At 37.6% G+C, this 19,980-nt stretch overlaps 1 protein-coding gene across 2 annotated transcripts in view; it reads right to left on the reverse strand.

The window, feature by feature from the left end:
- Pdzrn4 (PDZ domain containing ring finger 4) overlaps positions 1 to 19,980 on the reverse strand; it is a 359,845-nt gene that overhangs the window by 57,055 nt on the left and 282,810 nt on the right. For both annotated transcript variants that reach the window (XM_026408516.2, XM_026408517.2), the window contains 2 exons: positions 9,188 to 9,444; positions 5,671 to 5,773 (listed from right to left, as the gene is read on the reverse strand). In XM_026408516.2, the coding sequence (XP_026264301.1) occupies positions 5,671 to 5,773; positions 9,188 to 9,444 (360 nt within the window). The remainder of the gene's footprint in view (positions 1 to 5,670; positions 5,774 to 9,187; positions 9,445 to 19,980) is intronic.

Consider the following 19,980-nt stretch of genomic DNA (forward strand, 5'->3'; position numbering starts at 1 on the left):
TCCTCCCCAAAGAATGACACTTAAGGTGATTTTTAATGGATGGTTTTGTTACCCTGGTAAGTAGTATAACATTGTTTTAGATATTTCATTGATAATTGTAAAATTATTTCCCTACAAGTGGGAAAAAAGAAACTGGTGAAATGCAAAGTATTCAGTGAACTAAAAAAATTGTGGCTCGCATACCCTTTCACACTTTATGCACTATTATCTCTTTTCTCTACTGTGACCCACAATGTGTAGATAATGCATAGTCTCTCGATCAATTATTTTTCATATCCAAACCTGTTCCTTTCATGGCTGATTTTAAGCTCTTTCATAAGGTGACCTCTCTGAGTGTCAGAAGTCATCAGTCAAAATTGACTAGCTGCAAAGGCCCTCAGATCCCTGTTTTAGTGTTTCACACATATGCTGAATGACCCCTTGGTGAGGATATTACAAAGGAGGTACCAGGGTGAATTAGAGAGCATGTCAAATTTATACCAGGTATGAGATTCTATGATTTCCTACAATGAAGGTTATTAAAGACAAATTTTTATGGAGATCATTAACTTTCTAGTTCATTACTTATTTCTCCCCATCTCTTACCACTTTCCTTAGAAGTATTTAACTGAAACTAATAGTAGTACTAGTATTAAAGCCCCTGACTCAAAGAACAGATACCTGGTGGGAAAGGGAGAGGGCATTTGCTGTGACTGATGGTGGCCCCAGGTTTTTTGTTTTTCCAATTCCCTTATATAAAAAAGAGGAAAGGGACTGAGCTGCTCAGAAGTTGTTTCATACAGAGAGCTGTGGTGATTCTCATTTATTCCTTCATCAAGAAACTAAGTCCATCATCTATTCCACTCACAAGAAACAAAGATATGATAGAATGATAAAGAATGCAGGTCAATCTTCTGTTTCTAGAGACCAAAAAAAAAAAAAAAAAAAAAAACCCTGTAGCTTCACACATTCACACAGGAGAGATTTTTCTCTATGTTAACTTCATAAATCATGAAGTTCAAAAAAATGTGGCTGGAATCTAGTTAAAACTTCATCCACTTGTTGTATACACCTGCGTATATGTATATGTGCAATTCCAATCTTCTTGGTCCATAATTCTCTTAATTAATTCTACATAATTATGTAGGAGAGATTATATACTTAAATTCTCACAAATATTTTGCACGCATTTGCAAGGATCCAGTGCCCGGAAGTACATTTTGCAAAATGACACTTCTCAGCATAGCACAAGGGTTTACTTATTCTCTGCATGAAGATTGCCAAGAGGAAGCTAATTAATATGCTAAATGCTCACTTCTATTTATGAAACTGGCACAAGTGTTTGGCTTTCATTTAACATGTACATGAAATTCTGACATATACTTGCCCTCTCCTTTCTACACTTAACACTGGTTCAAAATACTCTCAAAATACCTTTTGTTTCCATTTTTATGACAGCAGACACAAAAAGGGTACTTAATTCAGGCTCTTGGAGATGTTACTTCAGCTTGATTTCAAGGGATAAAGCATATCCAAGTAATGAAAATTTAGAGGCCCAGGAATGTTGCTTCAATTATTAGCTTGTCTTGGTAAACATGATGGTTTTTACTATTAAAATTGGACACTTATTTGGCTTCTCACTTCTCCATCAGCACTGATTTCTGAGAGTTCGTGGCAAATGCTGCAGAAAATTCAGCTTCTTCCTTTTTCTCAGTCAGTGGCAAACACATCTTTATTAGGGGTTGGATGAAAGAGCTCTATATTTCTCAGAGCCTTTCCCTTTAAATTATTTCTGGTAGAGGTTGGATTTGAGGTCTGCCTCTGACTTGCTAAGGGCTATTTATGATTTATTTCAACCTTTAGCTGGCTCTAGGGGGAAAAAAATGAACAAAGTTGAAAATAAAGAACAGGAGAATCTAATTCCCAGTGGTACCCCAGTGGCGGGGAGCCTCCTGACTCTTAGGATGGGTGCATTGTTTAAATTTTGATACTTTTATTTTTTTCCCTCTCAAAAATAAAATTAAAATCATTCATCATTTTTAATTAGAGAACAAGTGCCATCATTTTTTAAAGAGAACAAATTTCAAGCTGTGAGTCTTTTAATGTAGACTGATCCTCTGAGACTTTTCTGAAGCACTTGGTAGAGAAATTTTAAACCCAGTCAAATATTTTTCTTAGGAAAAGTGGTGATAGGTCATGGTGAGATATGTGTGTCATTAAAATTTCATTGAGGTCCCTAACACACCAGAGTCACTATAACATTGACACATGGACTATAATATCTCCAAAGAAGCATTTGGTGTCCATCACAGCTCTGAAGGGAGCTGTTACAGTCTATCAATGTAATAATCTGCATGTTAAAAAGTCCCTAAATATGTATTTACACGATAGTCAGATTTGCTTTGGTCTGCTGGGTCAATAATCCATGTGCTAAAAGTCCCTAAATATGTATTCACAAGATAGACAGATCAGCTTTGGTTCACTAAGTCAGTGATAAGTAGGTGTTTAAAAAGGCGCCTATGTAGTTGCATAGTTTGCATTTTAGCAGGTTCAGAAATGCATTTGTTAAAGAGTATGTTTATTATGGTAGTTCCAGGGGATGCCAGAAGCTATCTTTCACTCTGCTCTAGGATACTTTGCTCTATGATGTGTTTTTTTTTTTTTTAAAGTCAGACCAAAAATAAATAAATAAATAAATGAAATAAAAAAAAACCATCATAGCATTACAAACTGTATTAAAGTTATGAGGCAAGAAACAGAAACACAGAAATTTAGGCACAGCCCTTGGGGCCAGGGTAGATATGCTGTCTTTCCAAATTGTGTCTTACTCTATCTATGGCCACTATCCAGGTCCGAGGCTCTTCTTCCTCTCATCTGACTGCCCGGCTTTCCTTCTGTCAAGCTCATCCCAGGAGCCAGAGCAGCACTCCATAGAGCCAGAATATGGCCCGGATCTGCTCTAGCCACCTCCCATCTCCTAGCAAAAGCCAAAGGCTCCCAGAGTAGACCCTTTCTCACAGATACACCTGTTCCCATTCTGGTTCTCTCTGTGCTGCTGGAGCACCCTACCTCTTTGCTGTTCTCTGAGCTCACCATCATTTCCTGCTGCAGGCTTTTATACTATACCTTCCCTCTTTCTGAAAGCTCCTTCCACATGGCTCCATCTATTACTTTCCTCATGTCTCTCCTGATAGAAGACTTTCCCCACCATTGTGTGTAAGACAGAAACCTCCTGTCCTGCCACCAAACCTCCCCTTTCTGATACCCATGCTTGTTGATCTCCATTAGCAATTGTCACTATCTAAAACAATACTTCTTTATTTACTTATTCATTGTCCATTCTCCTTCCTCTAGAAGTTTAGCTACACTAGGGCAGGAACTGCATAAAGCTATTCTTTGATAGGTTCCTGGTACCTTTTAAGTGCTCGTTCAATACTTATGATACAAATGAATAAAAGCAGATGAAAAAAAAGCTAGTCTTTTTTAATTTCCTTAATTGCCAGGATGATGTTTATTCATGTTTAGGTGAAGGAAGAATACAAATCTCTGCTTGACCACCACAATTCAGTCTCTTGTAATGTTCTTTAAGTGGCACAAAACTGGTATTCCCTGAAGATGCTCATCCATTCTACCTCTAGAGTTGCAGGGTTATGGTAAAGCTCCCAGAGGAGCTGGTCCCAGAAATGCTCCATCAGTCTGTTTCTTTGTGTAATAGTGATGTGCCCAACATAAGGACAGGATCAGCAGTTTGTGATCAGTCCAATTAAAGTAGTATCCTTAACAGACTCTGGTGATGATAGTGGACTGACAAGATTTTATAATCTGTCACAATTGTGGGGCTAGCATGTGTCACTCTATGGGTGTGTCATTAACTATAACAAACTGAAGAGGACTGGGTAGATTCGTCATTCTCTTACATTTGGTGAATTGTCCCCAGGGCATCCTCCCTGTCTCTACCCACTCCTTTAACCTGCCTGGTGTTCTCATAATGCATCCTTTCTCATGATTGAAGACTGTCATAGCAAATCCTTCCTTATTTAAATTTCACAGGAACATTCATTATTTCAATCACTTAGAAAGGTGCCTTTGGCAACAAGAATCACAGCTGACAGCAAATTAATGACTATAATGCTGTGATTAGTTGAATTACAGGCTACAGTGAGCCTGTCTGAGCACTCATCACTGGCATCTTCCTAATGGGAGACTCTACTTAGGATTGATAGTGGTCACAAAGGAGGATGTGGTTCAGCTACAATAAGCTTCATAGAGTTGAAGAAAATCTGTCTGCACTGTACTTCTATGACATGATGATTAACTAAATGCATTTTTCTTGTTAACCTGCTTATCTTAAAGAAGTCTTTCTCCTATGCCCTCCCCTAGAACAGGAACATATTTTGAAGGAACTTCAAGGCACAAACTCAATGAAAAGTTTAAGTTATCTTGATAATTCCAGGCCCTAAACCCGAAGTTTTCATTAATTGAAGGAAAAAAGACTTTACTCTTGAATTATTTGGAGAAGTAACTTAATTTCATAATTAATTTTTACATGCATGTAGACAAAACTTAATGGATACTTCAATGTATGCCAGTACTTGAGGGCATTTATAAAACAAAAATTTTCAACCTAAAGATGATGAGGAAAAAAAATTAACATCATCACTGACAATAAAACCACATACTCAGATGTTAGGTGTCACTGCACATCCTGCCGAATCTGGCTGTAAAGAAATGATGATTTCTGTAACTGCTAGCAATGGCTTTTGCAGGGGGAAGATTTCAAATAAACGAGTATTTGCTTTAGGCGAGCTTCACTGAATTGGCCTTATTTGATTTCAGGTTCTCCTAAGAGAAAAGATTTCAGGATTTCCTGGTTGTAAAATGGAAAAGAACACTTTGCTGAACTTGTATGACATCATCTAAAGCATCCAAAGGGCAGATAATCTTGGGTTCTCTGCCTATTTACCAAAGCTTCTTTACCTCCTCAATCTATTTTATTTCCAAATGTCAGAGTAGTCTGAAACCTTTCAAAGATTTATAGACTGCAGAAGCAGAGGAAATATTAGGATAAATCCTTTAACTTTTGTGAAAGCTCTGAAAATAATTAGGACCTTTTGAAGTGTTACGTGTTTCAGTACAGGCTCTCTACCACTATAACATGAGAAGGCCAAACAATTTAACAACAAAGGGCAGCAGGCCATTTCTACGTCTAAAATACTTATGAAAATGCTGTTTAGAGTACTTACCTAAGTCACAAATAAAGAGAATATGGAATGTGTGAAAGATGATGTAACTAATATAATAAAATTTACTTTATTGATTAAAAACAGAACACTCGTGAATGAATTAAAAATAGTAATCACAATTTTGGCTTTAAATATAATTATCTTTCCAAACTCTACTTAGAAATCTACTTATATTACAGAAAGAAGAAAAAAATATAGCTGCTATAAAATTGCATATAAAAGGCAACAAAATACAGACAAGTTATTTTCAAGCTTATACTATAAAAATATTTTCCTATGTACTTAAAATGGAAACAAATAGCTAAAACAAATACTGTTAAAAAGATCCTACCCTAGATATATAATAGGCAAGATATTTCTTACAGTAATACATTCGTTTCTTTATTATGCAAAAACCTTCAGCCATAACTTCATGAAGAAATGTGAAGTGGTCTGAAAATGATCTCACCTCATATTCAAAGTCCTCTGTTCTGTCTGCATCAGCAGGCAAGCTGGAAAGATACTCGTTGTCCTCATAAAATTCATGGTCCATCGGATGAAGAGAATGGCAGCTATGGGGAATGCAACAATATGGTAGAAGTGGATCAAAAGGATTGTTTTCAAGATTAAAACTGGTTTTAGATTTCACTTTAGTTTTCTCTGCTTTGGAATAAGAACTGTAGCTATCTAAGTGAGGCAACCTTCAAACAGACTACAGCTCAGAAAAAGCAATTGCTTTTCTCTCTCATCTCCATGAAGTCCATCGATTTGCTATTTCTAAGAGAACACTAACAGAAGGGCCCAGGTTGCAGTGGCATTCTGTGAAGAGACCCATGGAAAATCTTCCAGGGTGCATGATGCTTCAAGTGATACTTTGATGTGACCTGTTCACATGGGTGTGTGGCATTTGACACTGCAATCTATCCAAAAGGGTATATTTTGGAGCAAAGTGCTACCAGTTTCAAAATATACAGCCCCAAACAGTTTTTTGAAAGCCATTTTCAAAAGCTCATATTTTTCAGACTATAGAATATACTCCATTACCCTCATTCCTTAAGACATCCCTCCTCCTTTGCCCTCATAGCCCACATTTTTCTGTCTTTGATAAAGGGCGCGTGCTCAAATAGTAAAGAGTACTCATTGGTCTTAATTCACTGGAAGCTCCTATAAGCCACAGTTTTCAAAATCCTTTTGTAACATTTCCAGTGACAGAGAAAACAGATTAGGTAAAGCAAATGTGGGAACCTGGGCATTACTTTTTTGTGTATCCTTCAAGTTTGGAAAATATTTAAAATAATTTATAGAGATGATCTTTGAGTTACTATATGTTCTGATATAGATACTATACATTTCACTAAATGAAAGTTAAGCATACTTTACTAGGAAAGGGTATAAAGCCATCTCTATTTCTAAAAGTCATTGAAAAATTCTTGTCATATTGAAACATTGGTTGCAGGTATGACCTCTAAATCTTTTCATTGTGGACATTTTTGAAAAACTGAGTTAGTAGTATAAATTAGTTCCCTTTTTGCTGGCTGAAAAATGAGAGAGATGTATCCTGATACCTTCCTAGGGTTACTATAAATACTCTATCACCATCTTTTTACTATCTCTGTGGCTATTGGTTCCATATAAGGTTAAGCAAAAAATGGCAAAAGCATCACTATGCAGCATTCTGCACCAAGTCTGCTGGTCTGCCAGATAGAGCCTCCTTGCTTGGATCTAGACTGACTCTGAAAAGTCTCATAGAGCTGGGAGAAGGTCAGAGCTCACTGTTTGGGAGCATTTGGTGTGTTTTCCTGGTCTTTCGGTTAGTAAGAGTGGAACTCTATCATGAGGAACACCTTATTCATTCAGTAAGCGTTTATTGAGTGTCTACCAGATGCCAGGCACTATGCTAAGTGCTGGAAATACGTTGGTGCACAAAATCCAATTTTCTCCCAATTAATTGTGTAAAGTAGCACAATAGCAATTTCAGAGCAATGATTAAAAGGAAGATATGGAAACAGTGCAAGCACATGATGAAGATGAACCTACTGCATTCCTAGGAAGTTTGCTGGAAGAGGTTGCCTGTAAGCTAAGAGCTACAAGATTTAGGAAAAGCAGCACAGTACAAGGGTCAAGGGAGTGGGATCAGTGGTCAGACCTCTTAGTCTTTCTTAGAATACTGGCCCTGTCTCTTCCTTCCTGTGTGGTCTTGGCCACATTACTTAACCTCTGTTTTCTCATCTGTGACATAGGGATGGTAGTAATATAATGTGCTTTCTTATCAGGTTTTTGTGAGGTCTAAATGAGGCAATAAATATAAAATACTTGCAATATTACCTAAAATGTGTTAAGTTGGCTAATAAAAGTTAAATATTATTACTCATTTAAGAAAGTATTTATTGTGTCAAAAGCTGCACTAATGAATATTATGTATTTGTTTGCTTGTTTATCATTCATCTCCTCCTCTAGAATATAAACTCCAGGAGGTAGGGGCTTTATTCTTCTTCATAGTTTTATACCTAGTACCTAGTGCCCATGCATGACACAAAGGACTATGTATCATGTAGTTACATGGAGAGCATGCAAACAGAGCCACGGCCCTCCTGAAGTTGAAGTCTCAAGGAGTAGTTTCTAAAGCCTGGCTGCACATTAGAAATGCCCAGGTAGATTATCTTTTTTGGGGGAGGGGGTGAATACTGGGGATTGATCTCAGAGCCACTCAACCACTGAACCACATCCCCAGCCCTATTTTGTATTTTATTTAGAGACAGGGTCTCACTGAATTGCTTACTGCCTTGCCATTGCTGAGGCTGGCTTTGAACTAGCTATCCTCCTGTCTCAGCCTCCTAAGCCGCTGGGATCATAGGCATGCGCCACTGTGCCTGGCTGCCTAGGTAGATTTTTGAAAATTTTTGTTGCCTTGGCTCCACTCTAAAAATTCTTATGTAATTAGCCTGTGGTGGGATAAGGCATTGATAGAGCTTCTCAAAGTTCCCATATGATTCAAATGCACACCTGTGACCCACCCAAACTGCTTATAGAAGACACTAAAGGGCAGAGACGTGGCAAGATCAGTTTTGTTGACTAAGTAGAGAATGGATTAGAGAAGGCAATAAAAAAAGTCTAAAGAGGAGACTGCTCTTATAAATCAAACTCTTGTTAATCTTTGAATATTTACTTAAAAGCTCACAGAACAAAATGTATAGGTCAAAATGCACTTCCAAAGCTATACATGTAAGAGTATTTGAATTAAAATCTAACTGCCTTAAAACAAGGTAAAAATAGAAAGGAAATTTTTCTTTAATCACTCCATATTTCCTAGCACTCTACTTACTGTGTGACAGCCAGGACCCTTTGTTTACATCTCAATATATTGGGTAATTGGTTTCTTTAGAGAATTTCACTTTAATTAAATTAGTTTTCTAGATTCTCTTTTAAGAGAAAAGCAAGGAAGAGAGAGAGAGAAGCAACCCACAGAGGAGAGTACAGTGCCAACATGTCACTTCCACCTGAGTCTTAATAAGATTTTTGGCAGCTTTGGTGAGAAAAGCTATTTCCCTGACCAGTGCTCATGAGTAGAGAGAGGCTTTTGAGGGCTGGAAGTATACAGTGCCAACATGTCACTTCCACCTGAGTCTTAATAAGATTTTTGGCAGCTTTGGTGAGAAAAGCTATTTCCCTGACCAGTGCTCATGAGTAGAGAGAGGCTTTTGAGGGCTGGAAGTATATAGATGAGCTAATCAGAGCCAGACCCTTTTTTTTATTGTATCTCAGCAAGTGTGATGGCAGAGGAGAAGCAACTGGGTGGGTCAGGAGGGTAGCTAGCAGGGACAATTAAGGACTTGCCAGAGGCAGGCACAGTGGAGAGATTTTCCAAGCAGAGCTGGGAGCCTGCTTCCATAGTTGACAGCTTGCTGAGGGGACCGATTCTTTCCAATACCTGCTTTCAATGGCAAACAACAACAAATAGGGCATGGAGACAAAGGACAGAGAAATACCTGTCTGATAGCAGAAATGGACAGATGTCTGGCACTGGAGGGGTAGGTGGCCGAAGCTTGGCCAGGGCCATGATGTGTTCAAAGGTGATGTCAGTCTGGGTGCTGGCATTCATGAGCTGCACTTCGGGGACCGTTCCATAGGTGGGTCTATTGAGAGGAGTTCTCCTTAACACCTGCACCACGATAGGCTCCTTGGCGTTTCGAAAAGCTTCCACTGCCTCTTCATGGGTGGCCTTTGAGAGATCCTTCCCATTGACCTAGGAGGATATAAGGACAGTGTTCATCTTGGAGGAAAGAATGAGGGGGTATCACGACAGATTAGTAGACAGTGGAGAGGGGAGATTTCAGCCAGCTCTGATAGGAATTGTTAAAGGAATATTTAATCAGACATTTATCAAACTCTTTCCCAACAGGAGGAAGTGAAGATCACTTTTGTAACTTTATGAAGTATCTGGAATTGATTAATAAAATACCATCACGATTATTAGTAAAGATTTACAAATTTAAATAACACATCAGTATCAGAAGGTGTTCCCAAAACCTCAAGATAGGTAGAAATTAAATATATCCTTTGTAAAAATGATCAACAAATCGCCTGGTGATATTTTCAGTGTTTAATCAAAGTCTTACTTGTCTGAAATCTGGTTTTTGAGAATATTATCAAATTTCCTTCATATTCATCTTTTTAGCCAAGACTATGTTGTTGCTCACGTGAATTCTATCATAAATCTTCACTCTTCTGAGTGTGGCCAGCATCTTCAGAATCACTGAAGAGATTTTTACACCTATAGAATCCCTGGACCTAACTGAGACCTACTGAGTCAGGATTGGCATTTTAATAAGACCACAGCTAATTTCTAGCACGTGAAAGCAGTGCTGCTCTGAACACCTCTGAAACAATTCACTTGGCATCCCTTTGCATCCTCACCTGTCTCAATTTATACCCAGTTATGACCATTCAAGGTAGCCCTGGTCGTAACAGAGAAAGAGGTGAAGTTTGCATCTGTTCTTGGTCATGCCCTGCAGCAAGGCACAACCACTGGCATTTAAGAGAGAAAAAAAAATTCTTCTTTAGGTGTGACTCTCCCACAGCTGCCTACTCAGGGCCAGGGATATTTCCCAGCCTTGGTAGCACACAAAACATCTGCACACTTTCCTTAACCCTTTCTCAGGGGCAACATAGACTGCTTTGAAATAGCTGTCTATTTATTTTGCTAAAATAGGTCCTGAGAACACAGCTTCAGTGGAAGTTGTGTTTTAATAAAGGACTCTAGGATCCTGATTTAGCTTCATGACTCCTATCCTAAATGAATTAATAATGTTGGCTTTTGCCAATGCAAAGAGAAATTTGATGACCCAGTCCTGTGCCCAATACCCTGGGAATTATAACATTCCTGGACAGATAACTAAGCCACCTCCTTGTTGGTAAAACACTGATATCTGTTAGGCAGTAGCAAACCCTTAGAGATCCCAGGGTGCCTAAAAAGAACAAAAGGAAATGTAGTGATTTGGATGTGAGGTGCCCCCCAAAAGCTCATGTATGAGACAATGCAAAAGGGTTCAGAGGAGAAATAATGGGATTGTGAGAGTCTTAACCTGATCAGTGAATTAATCCCTGATGGGATTAATGGAGTGATGACTAGAAGTGTGGCTGGAGGAAGTGGTTCATTGGGGGCATGGCTATGAGGTATATATTCTGTATCTGGAGCTGGGGTCTCTCTTTCTGCTTCATGATCACTGTGATATGAGCTGCCTCCCTCTGCTACACTCTTCTGCTTTGATGTTCTGCCTCACCTCAAGCCCTGAGGAATGGAGCCAGCCTTCTCTAGACTATGACCTCTGAAACTGATCCCTCAAATAAACTTTTCCTCCCCTACAGTTATGCTGGTCAGATCCTTTAGTCTTCGAGGCGAAAAAGCTGACTAAAACAGGAAATCAGTGAGATGAGATTGTAGAACAATTGCTGACATTCAGATGAACACATTCTCTCTTCCTGAATACACAAAGGGTAGGTATGCACTCAGAGCAAGAATGGGGCATTTGAGGGTAAATGACACAATGCCAGGTGGAAATGGGCATGTTATATAGAGACAAGCTTAATGACCTGCACGATCTAATTTACTCAATGGACCCTGAAAGAGTTAATGTGCCTTCAAAAAATGAGCAATTAGGTTTCCATGGCACAAAATCAGTCCTAGTTCAGTCCCTGGATCACTAGTAAGAACCCGCACATAGAAATCCAAGTGGGTGCCCAATAGTGTGCAAGCATTCACTAGTCTGTGCACTCCATTTCCGATTCTTTCCTCCATGGAATAAGCTTGAAAAATTGTCACTGAGTTTTCATCGACACCATCTTGTGATGTCTGTCTTGGGCACGTGGGATACAGCAACACAGGGTACCTACAAATACGGTTGTTCATTCTTGGAGGCAAGCCAGGTGCTCTGGAACAGGGCCAACACTGTCTCCTCTGAGGATGTGCAGTCAGCAAATCAGAACAGAAAGCCCAGAATTGAGAGGCATAACCTAATATCTTGCCCCTCAGGTTGAATGATATCAACCCTCTATTTCTCATTGTAGTCAGTGTTTATCAATTCCAGAAATCCTGAAGATGACAAAGTGGCATTTAAGACTGCTGAGTCTATGCAGTAAGACAGACTTGTCCTCTTGTCTCCAGCCTTCAGCTTAATGATATCCCTTCAGTTTAATGAAGACCCACTCTTGCAGTGTTCCATACCCTTCCCTCTCTGAAATAAACTCTCAGTCATTATCTACCAACTATTTAACATCTTTTGGATCTATGTCAGTAGATAACCTTTTCCTAAAACCTTGCATCAAGAACAACCTCTAAAAGTGGCAGAATGAACTAAAGGAATGCCTGCCCATTTTGAAGTTACTGTAAGCATTATCTGAGGATAAAGGGAAAATTTGTGGCCAGGATTTCTTCCAATCACACCTTAGAGCCTATTAGTGGATAAAGGGTTTCAATATATAGTAGACAATGCCATGAATCTATTTTTTTTCCTTAGGGAGGCTGAGAACTTTGCCTATGTCTATCTAGTCTTGGTGTTCAGTACACTTATTTACTTTAGTGCCGTTCAAAGCAAGAACACGTTTTGCAAAAGTAAGTTTCCCACTGATAACGATTATTCATTTTGTATTCCTATGTTCCAAGTAAGATTATTTTTTGACAAATTCAGATTGAACAATAATTTGTGCAGAAACAAAAAAATATGCAGGAAAAGTATTTTAGACTGAGAAATCATTAGTTTTTATTACAATGTTCTGTATAGGCAGACAATTGGCATCATACTTAAGATCAATAGCTATCGATTCTATGACCTGTGTCCATTCATTTATGATGATGGCATTTATATGCAAATTTTATTCTTTGCTATGACAGTCAAATATAATCTTAAAAAAGAACAGGAAATGCAATCTCAAATATCTTCCTTCCCGATTGGGAAATGCTCTTTTCTTCCAGTTGCCATGCTGCTGACCTCTATTTTCATAAGCTATTTAATATCTCTCAAAGTAAAGAAGTCTATGACCTTTAAAGGCTCTGCTGCCCCACGTGATCTCTTAGAAAATGTAAGCACTGTTAATACTAAACACTCTTTTTTTCACTTCACTTGAAGTTCATCAACATAGTGTTAGCGTACAAAAAGGTCACCATTTTATAAATTATGCCTTTCACAACAGAAAAAAAAAGAGTAGATTAATTGGGATTTTTCTGGCAGTTGCTTTGCTTAGTTGTCTTCAGTTACAGCTAGAGAGAATAACAACACGGGAAGAATACCTAATGTTATAGGAAAATTCTGTAGTAAGTAAACAAATAAATGAGTGTTAAAACTTCATTTTTTCAAGTGGTTAGTTCCTAAACCAATAAGGAATTTGGATGTCATGGTGCCATACCTTTATCATTCTGTGACTTTAGCACTGTCTTTACTCCCTGACACTCTTTTTCTTCTCCTTACCTCTTATTCCTTCTCTAAATATCGAATTTGGTCTTGTGTGAATGAGATTGGAGATGGAGAAGCCTTCTATTAAAGGTTTCCCACTTGGTAACTAAGATTGCATACCCAAGTTTCTTTTTCTCCTTCTTCATCATCTTATTCTTATTCCTTTTTATTATTATTTTAAAATTATTATTTTTGCTAGGTGAGTACAGAATTGATTTTCAGGAAGAAAAAAATAGAGGAAGAGAGTTGGGAGCAAAACTAGTGGAATGAGATGATTTTTAAAAAGGAGTGCATTAAGGACTTTGATTTGAAGTTTTCAAGCAGGAGTTTCACAAATGATAGCAGTTTAAGTATGCTACAAGGAAAGCTGGGTTTTTTCCCCCACAAAACCTTGTTAAACAGAATGAGAGAGAAGGTAGAGTGTCATGATACACATGAATAGTATAATTGCATCTATTGCTACATCTGGAATTTTGATAACTGTAGCCCAAACTGATTTGGGCCGAAACTGAGCAGCTAGAGTGAAACTAAAAAGATAGATGTGATTGCTATTTGATGAGAGGGCAGCAGTCCCAGAGAGAGAAAGCTGAACTCTGGGAAGGTGATTAAGTCACCTGATTCAGAATAAATCAGAAAGCAAACACATTATGCAAAAACAAGGCATTAGAACTGGCAAAAGCAAAAATGAGAAAAGAGAGATGCTGATTATATTATAAATAGTGATATGTAGTTGTCCTCAGACAAACTAAATTTGGGTTGGATGCAAGTGGGGAGAGAGGTCTTAATCCTGTCCCCTTTGAAGCAGTCACAGGATAGACATTCAGATGAACCAGCAAGCACATGCAATGGGCACTAAAAGAAAAATTGATCATAGGAAACCATAATCTGAAGTCTTCCACTTTCTGAGCATCTTATTTCTAAAAAGTTATTATTTTCCATGATACTGATGGTACGATCTTAAGTGGGTAGAGAAAAAAAAAATCACTTTTCAGCAATCAGTGCTAAAGATGTGTGAATACATTTGTTGTGGCAGATGGGCTAATTAAGCCATAGCAACTTGTGAATGTTAAGTAAAGAATATAGCCTTTTATATGTAAACTGTATTATGGCAATCTTTGATGAAGCTTCTGTTTAATGAATAATGTACCCTTTTGGATAAACTGCAAAACCTGGGCCACTCATCCTGACTTCCTCAGTGAATGATAGCTTGTGCTTGGATATGAGCTGTTCCTCTTTGATTATTCCTCCAAATTCAACCACATGAAAATTCTTTTTGAATAACAGAAAACCAACAGGCTTTCCCACTCTCACATGAATATCCAAGTCGCCACAGTGAATGGCCTTTTCTAGAATTATCTGTTTGGAAATAATGAGGGTTTTCAAACTTTCCCTAAGAAAACTAAGAACTTCCAAGCATTTATGGCTTCCAGTGGATCATAAATAAAAGAAAATCTCATAGAAGTGTGGATACCAATTAGCATATCCCAATCTCAAATTGAAAATAAGAATTAAGGGTTTGAATATTAGGATTCTGGGTGGACCTGATGATGTCACCCAGTTAGTTCACAAGAGCTCCTACCCGCCAAAGTAACTGTGGAATTAATTTTTCCTAAATTCCCCAAATAGATGAAATTCTCTATTCAGATCAAATTCTCTATTTAGAAATTACAGAGTTCTTGCCAGAATATGGTTTAGTAACATTATATAGAAAGAGCAAATAACATTTAAATTCTTGTTAAAATGTTTGGTATGGAAGAAATTCAAAATAATCCAAACTCTATATTTATTAAACCACTTGTCATATGCAATCTTCAAGTTAATTTTAAAGAATTTAAACATATAATTTTTCCTAAACTTTGTTATGTTTGGTTTTAGGTGGGCATCTGTTATGTAAATTAAATACTGCGCAGTGTAAAAAAACACTTATAGTAAAAGTAATTCATGCACAATTTTTGCACAACAGAAATTGTGCAAAATGCATGAAGAAAACCTAGTGGTAGATGGACTAAAATGAACTTTGGCCTTTAAAAAAATTTATCAATGAACAAAACAATCAATGGTATGTAGGTGTGTGTTCATTATGTAGTTTAATAGCATTAGAACAATAGAAATGTTAGATTGCATCAACCCCAGAGTCCATTTTGTCCAGTGTACTACTTTTGACAGTTCAATGATTAGATTTTTGGAAGAGAATATGGTAGTTATTGGATTTGACACATGAGCAGATGTATCCAGAAGTGGTTTTGGGCTCCTTCTGGACAAAGAGGAATGTGTAGCTTCATCTCCTTGTGTATGAGGGTGTTGCAGCTTCCTTGACTTCCAAAGTTCCCAGGTTTCAAGCAATCTTTTCCCAGACAAGTGGAAACAACTGACCTCTAAGCCAGACTACCTGAAACTCCAGCAGTGTCTCCTCTGAATAACAATGCATCCCCCTACCAGAAGAGACAGCAAGGTGGGGTGGGATCTCGCTGTTATAATTTAGTCTTACTGCATCTCCAACAGCTTCTGGACCCCTGCTTGACTCTGTTTGTGGCTGACTCCTAACTTGTGTTTCTACACCAAAAGGTTAGGAAGGTTGCCTGACATTTAACTTGTGACATTTTGGGATTTTCCCTTACCTGGTAGCCTATATGATACTATAAACATTTCCCACCAAAGAAAATTGCATATGTGGGAAATGATTATATATGTAATACTGCACTGAAGGCTCCCAGCAGCCCAGAGAAATATTTAGAAGGTCAAGTATGACATTAGCCCATGGATTGTAGCACGGCGGTCACAACAGTGGTCCAGTGTGCTGCTTCCTGGTCCCCCTCCACGGCATACTTTGATGGTTAGGGTTTCTCAAATGCAAGGAAAATTCAACCTTAACTTTTCATGTTAAGATGTTATGAATTCTTTATTTGTGAACTTTTCAAAACGATTCTTGAGTCAATTTACAGTTTTGTCTGTAGGAAGTCTTGGGTATGTCTCTTTTACAATTGCTTTCTATTGTTGTTTCTTTGCCTCATTTTTTATCCCTTCTTCTGTATTTTCTGTTCGTTTCCTTATCCATCTGCCACATTTCTAGACTTTCCTGTTTGGGACTTAACACATTTGAAGAGCACTTATTTACACAAATTATTCCTGTAATTAAGGAACAGCAGGTTGTGTGATATATTCTGATTCTAAATGAGAGAAATAAACTAGAATGTATTCAACATAGTTTATTTGTCTCTTTATAAATAAGTTTAAGCTCCTCTGCCTTAAGAATATAAAGAGAAGTTTTCCTCTATGGCAAAGGAGCTGGCTGTTCTTGGTTTGTTCTTCAGATCCACAGCCCACTCTTCTCTACCCATCTTTGTGTTTGGGGATGATAACCACTACCTACTGCCTAACCATGCATTTGGTTTGGTTCAGTCACTGGGGAGAGCACATAAAAGCTCTTCATCTAGCCCCCTCTCTACCTGGTTTTCAAGATGCCAATGCTTGCCAGGTTCTGTTCATATCCCTGCCCACCATCCTGCTCTAGGTCTACAGGTAACGAATACTTATCTCTGAGCACCTCTCCATTCTCCTTCGGGCTCCTCCCAGTCTATTGCCTAATATGGTGACCATACGTAATAATAATGTATTACATCTTTCAAAATTGCTATAAGAGTAGATATTAAATGATCTCTGTACAAAATTAGGTAAGCCATCTTATTTGTTAACATGTTTTAATTATTCTACAATGTATACATATCTTAAAAATCCCATTGTATCACATAAATATGTACAAATATTATTTGTCAATTAAAAATATAATTAAGCAAATAAAGTGTTCTCCATTGCTATTCCCTAAGCTCTTTCAATCTTAATCCTGTTCCCACCTACGGAAACTGTACTATCATCAAGCTTTCTTTAATTAAGCCATTTGTGCCTTCTGTTTCCTTCTAGAACCTTGACTAATATAATCTAACATGAAACTCAGGGCCCTGATTTAAACAATAAAAATAGCAAAAAAATAGTTAAATCTGAAATTTGCCATTTTTGCCCATTGACTTCACTGTCAAAATTAATTGCATCTCAATGCACTTATTAGCTGCTCAAATTTACCAAGTCACACTTTTGGGAGGCGGGGTACTAGGGACTGAACCCAGGGGTGCTTAACCACTGAGCCACATCTCAGCCCATTTTTTTATATTTCATTTGGACATGGTCTTGCTAAATTACTTAGGGCCTAAGTTGCTTAGGGCCTCGATAAATTGCTGAGGCTGGCTTTGAACTCATGATCCTCCTGCCTCAGCCTCCTGAGCTGCTGGGATTACAGGAATGCACCACTGCATCTAGCACTAATAAATCACACATTTTAAGGGAAAACTAAAATATGACTTCTATTGAGATCATATGGCAAATTTTAAACATTCTTACAGTTGATTCATACCATAATCTGATAGAATATCCTTCAATTCAGGTCTGTTTAGTGTTCCTTGTGATTAGGTTTAGGTTATATATTTTTGGCAGGAATGCCCCAGAAGTGGAGTTGTGTCCCTCTCTGTCTATTCTATTAGGCAGCAAGTCTTTCTATTTGTCTATTACTGGTTGTTAACTTTTATTACTTAAAAGGGAAGAGAGGAGGTGGAGGTGAGAGTGAAGAGGAGAGAGAGGAAGGAGCTAAAGCAAATGCAATGTATTAACCAGTGTTAAAAGTTAGAGGAATCTAAGTGAAAGGCATTTGCAAATTCTTTGTATGCTTCTTAAAGGTTTTTAATGAGTCTGAAATCATATCAAAATGAAGCATTCCAAAAACATTGTTATATTTTCATTAGTTAAAAATGGATTCATGCTGCAATCATTTGGAATTCACAAATAATTATAAGGAACTGATGGAGGAAGAGCTTCCTACAGTGTTTGTTTCTGTTTCTGCATATCTTCAGAGAAGCAAATTCCTACTGTGCTCTGAATGTCTATTTTTCTTGTGTGTGCTTGTGCATGCACACACACATCCCTACAAGTGAAAAACACAGATTGGTATCACCAATTTTATCATTGTCATAACAATTCATCTGCTGAATATCACCTGAAATACTGTTCTTCTCCAAGCTGAGCTATTTAAGAAGATAGATGGCTGCCTTCTGGCTAATTGTGGGAGTTCTTTCATTACTATAAAAGACATTTTATATCTCAAGTGACTCTATAAGCATTGAATAATGACTTAAAGTCTTTGGAGAAGAGTCCACAGATGAAATGGTAGGATAACAACTACTTACTGACCTTTCACTTCCTAAGATAATACTAAGCTCATGTAGGCGATTATTAACAAAGCTATCTGTTGAGTTTTGACATATCAGATCCCAGTATGTTAAACTTAATGAGAAATTCTGATGGAGACATAAATTTTTGTGCAACAGGCCCAGGATATAAAGATATAAGGCAAATACAGAGGAAATGCTGCAAAAATGAATTCAAATAATTTCATTGGGAAAAACTTCATTTTAATTAAATAATCCATTTAAAAAGTAAATCAGTAATTAACGATTTAGAAAGAGCTAGTATCTTTCATATCTATTGGACATGGGAAAATACGTACTTGTACCTTGGACAATACAATATCTCTTGGTCCCATCTTTATGATGAGAGCATAAGGGTTATAAAATACTCTCTTTGTAAGGAGCATCTTAGTATGTATCTATTGTGATTTGGATCTGGAATGTCCTTCCACAAGTTCATGGCTTGAAAGCATGGTCCCCGGGGCAGCAACATTTAGAGGTGGAGCTTTTAGGCAATGACTGGATCATAAGCACCCTGTCTTCCATCAAAAGCTGGTTGGACTACTGGGAAGTGGGACTTGGTTGGACAAAACAGGTCACTAGGGTGGGGGGGGGGCTTCTTCTAGAATGGTTTATTTTGTCTCTGGCCCCTTTCTCTCTCTCCTCTGTGCCCCTATGCTCTGCTTCAGAGCTGCCATGAGCTCAAAAGCAACTTCTTTTGCTATGCCCTTCTTACCATGATGTTTCAGCAATGGAGTTGGCCAACCATGGATACTTTTCCTCCGTTAAGTTGTTCTTGTGAAATATTTTGGTCAGTTTTGAAAAAAGCTGACTGACACAGTGCCAAAGAAGTGCTAAAATAGCTGTTTATTAAATAAAAACAATTTACCACATAATTTCTAATAGAATGAAAACTAATAGGGCATGTGTCATAACAAAATCACCAGAGATTAACTGTACCCCATCTATGAGAGCAAATAATGACTCACATGCTTCTATAAAACAGCATGGGATGGGAAGAAACTGCTTTGTTTAGTGTTGCAGTTTCAGGTCTTAAAAATGTGGGCTTAGTACATACTTGACATTCAATAAAAAGGTGTTATATAAATTTTCTTATATTTCTCCATAAAGACAAATGTTAAAACAAATAATTGTATTTGCCATTAATATTATTTGTTTACTTGCAAACTGCTTTGCATTCACTTCTCAGCTTCATTTTGCAGTCCAATTGTCCATATTATTTTTTAAATTTAAATATATTATGCAAACAACTTATAGAGGCAAGAAGGGGCTCTTAATCTACAATTGTAGATTCATTGAGGATTGGGGTCTGAACATGCTTCTTAATTAGTGGTCTGCCTTTAAGTCACTTAAACCCTCTGAGCCTAAGTTTCTTCATCTGCAAAGGGCAATAATAATACCCACTCACAGAGTTGTAGATAAGATTAAGTAAATAATATAGCAAAGGCCGCTAAATAATAAATAATATAGCATAATAAATAATATAGCAAGTAAATAATATAGCATAGACACAGTACTATTTTGATACATAGAACTTCTTTCTCTGCCTTCCTTCCTAACTCTTGAATGAAGAGATTAGGT

This window comes from Urocitellus parryii, chromosome 5 (assembly GCF_045843805.1).
Source record: "Urocitellus parryii isolate mUroPar1 chromosome 5, mUroPar1.hap1, whole genome shotgun sequence".
Lineage (NCBI taxonomy): Eukaryota > Metazoa > Chordata > Mammalia > Rodentia > Sciuridae > Urocitellus > Urocitellus parryii.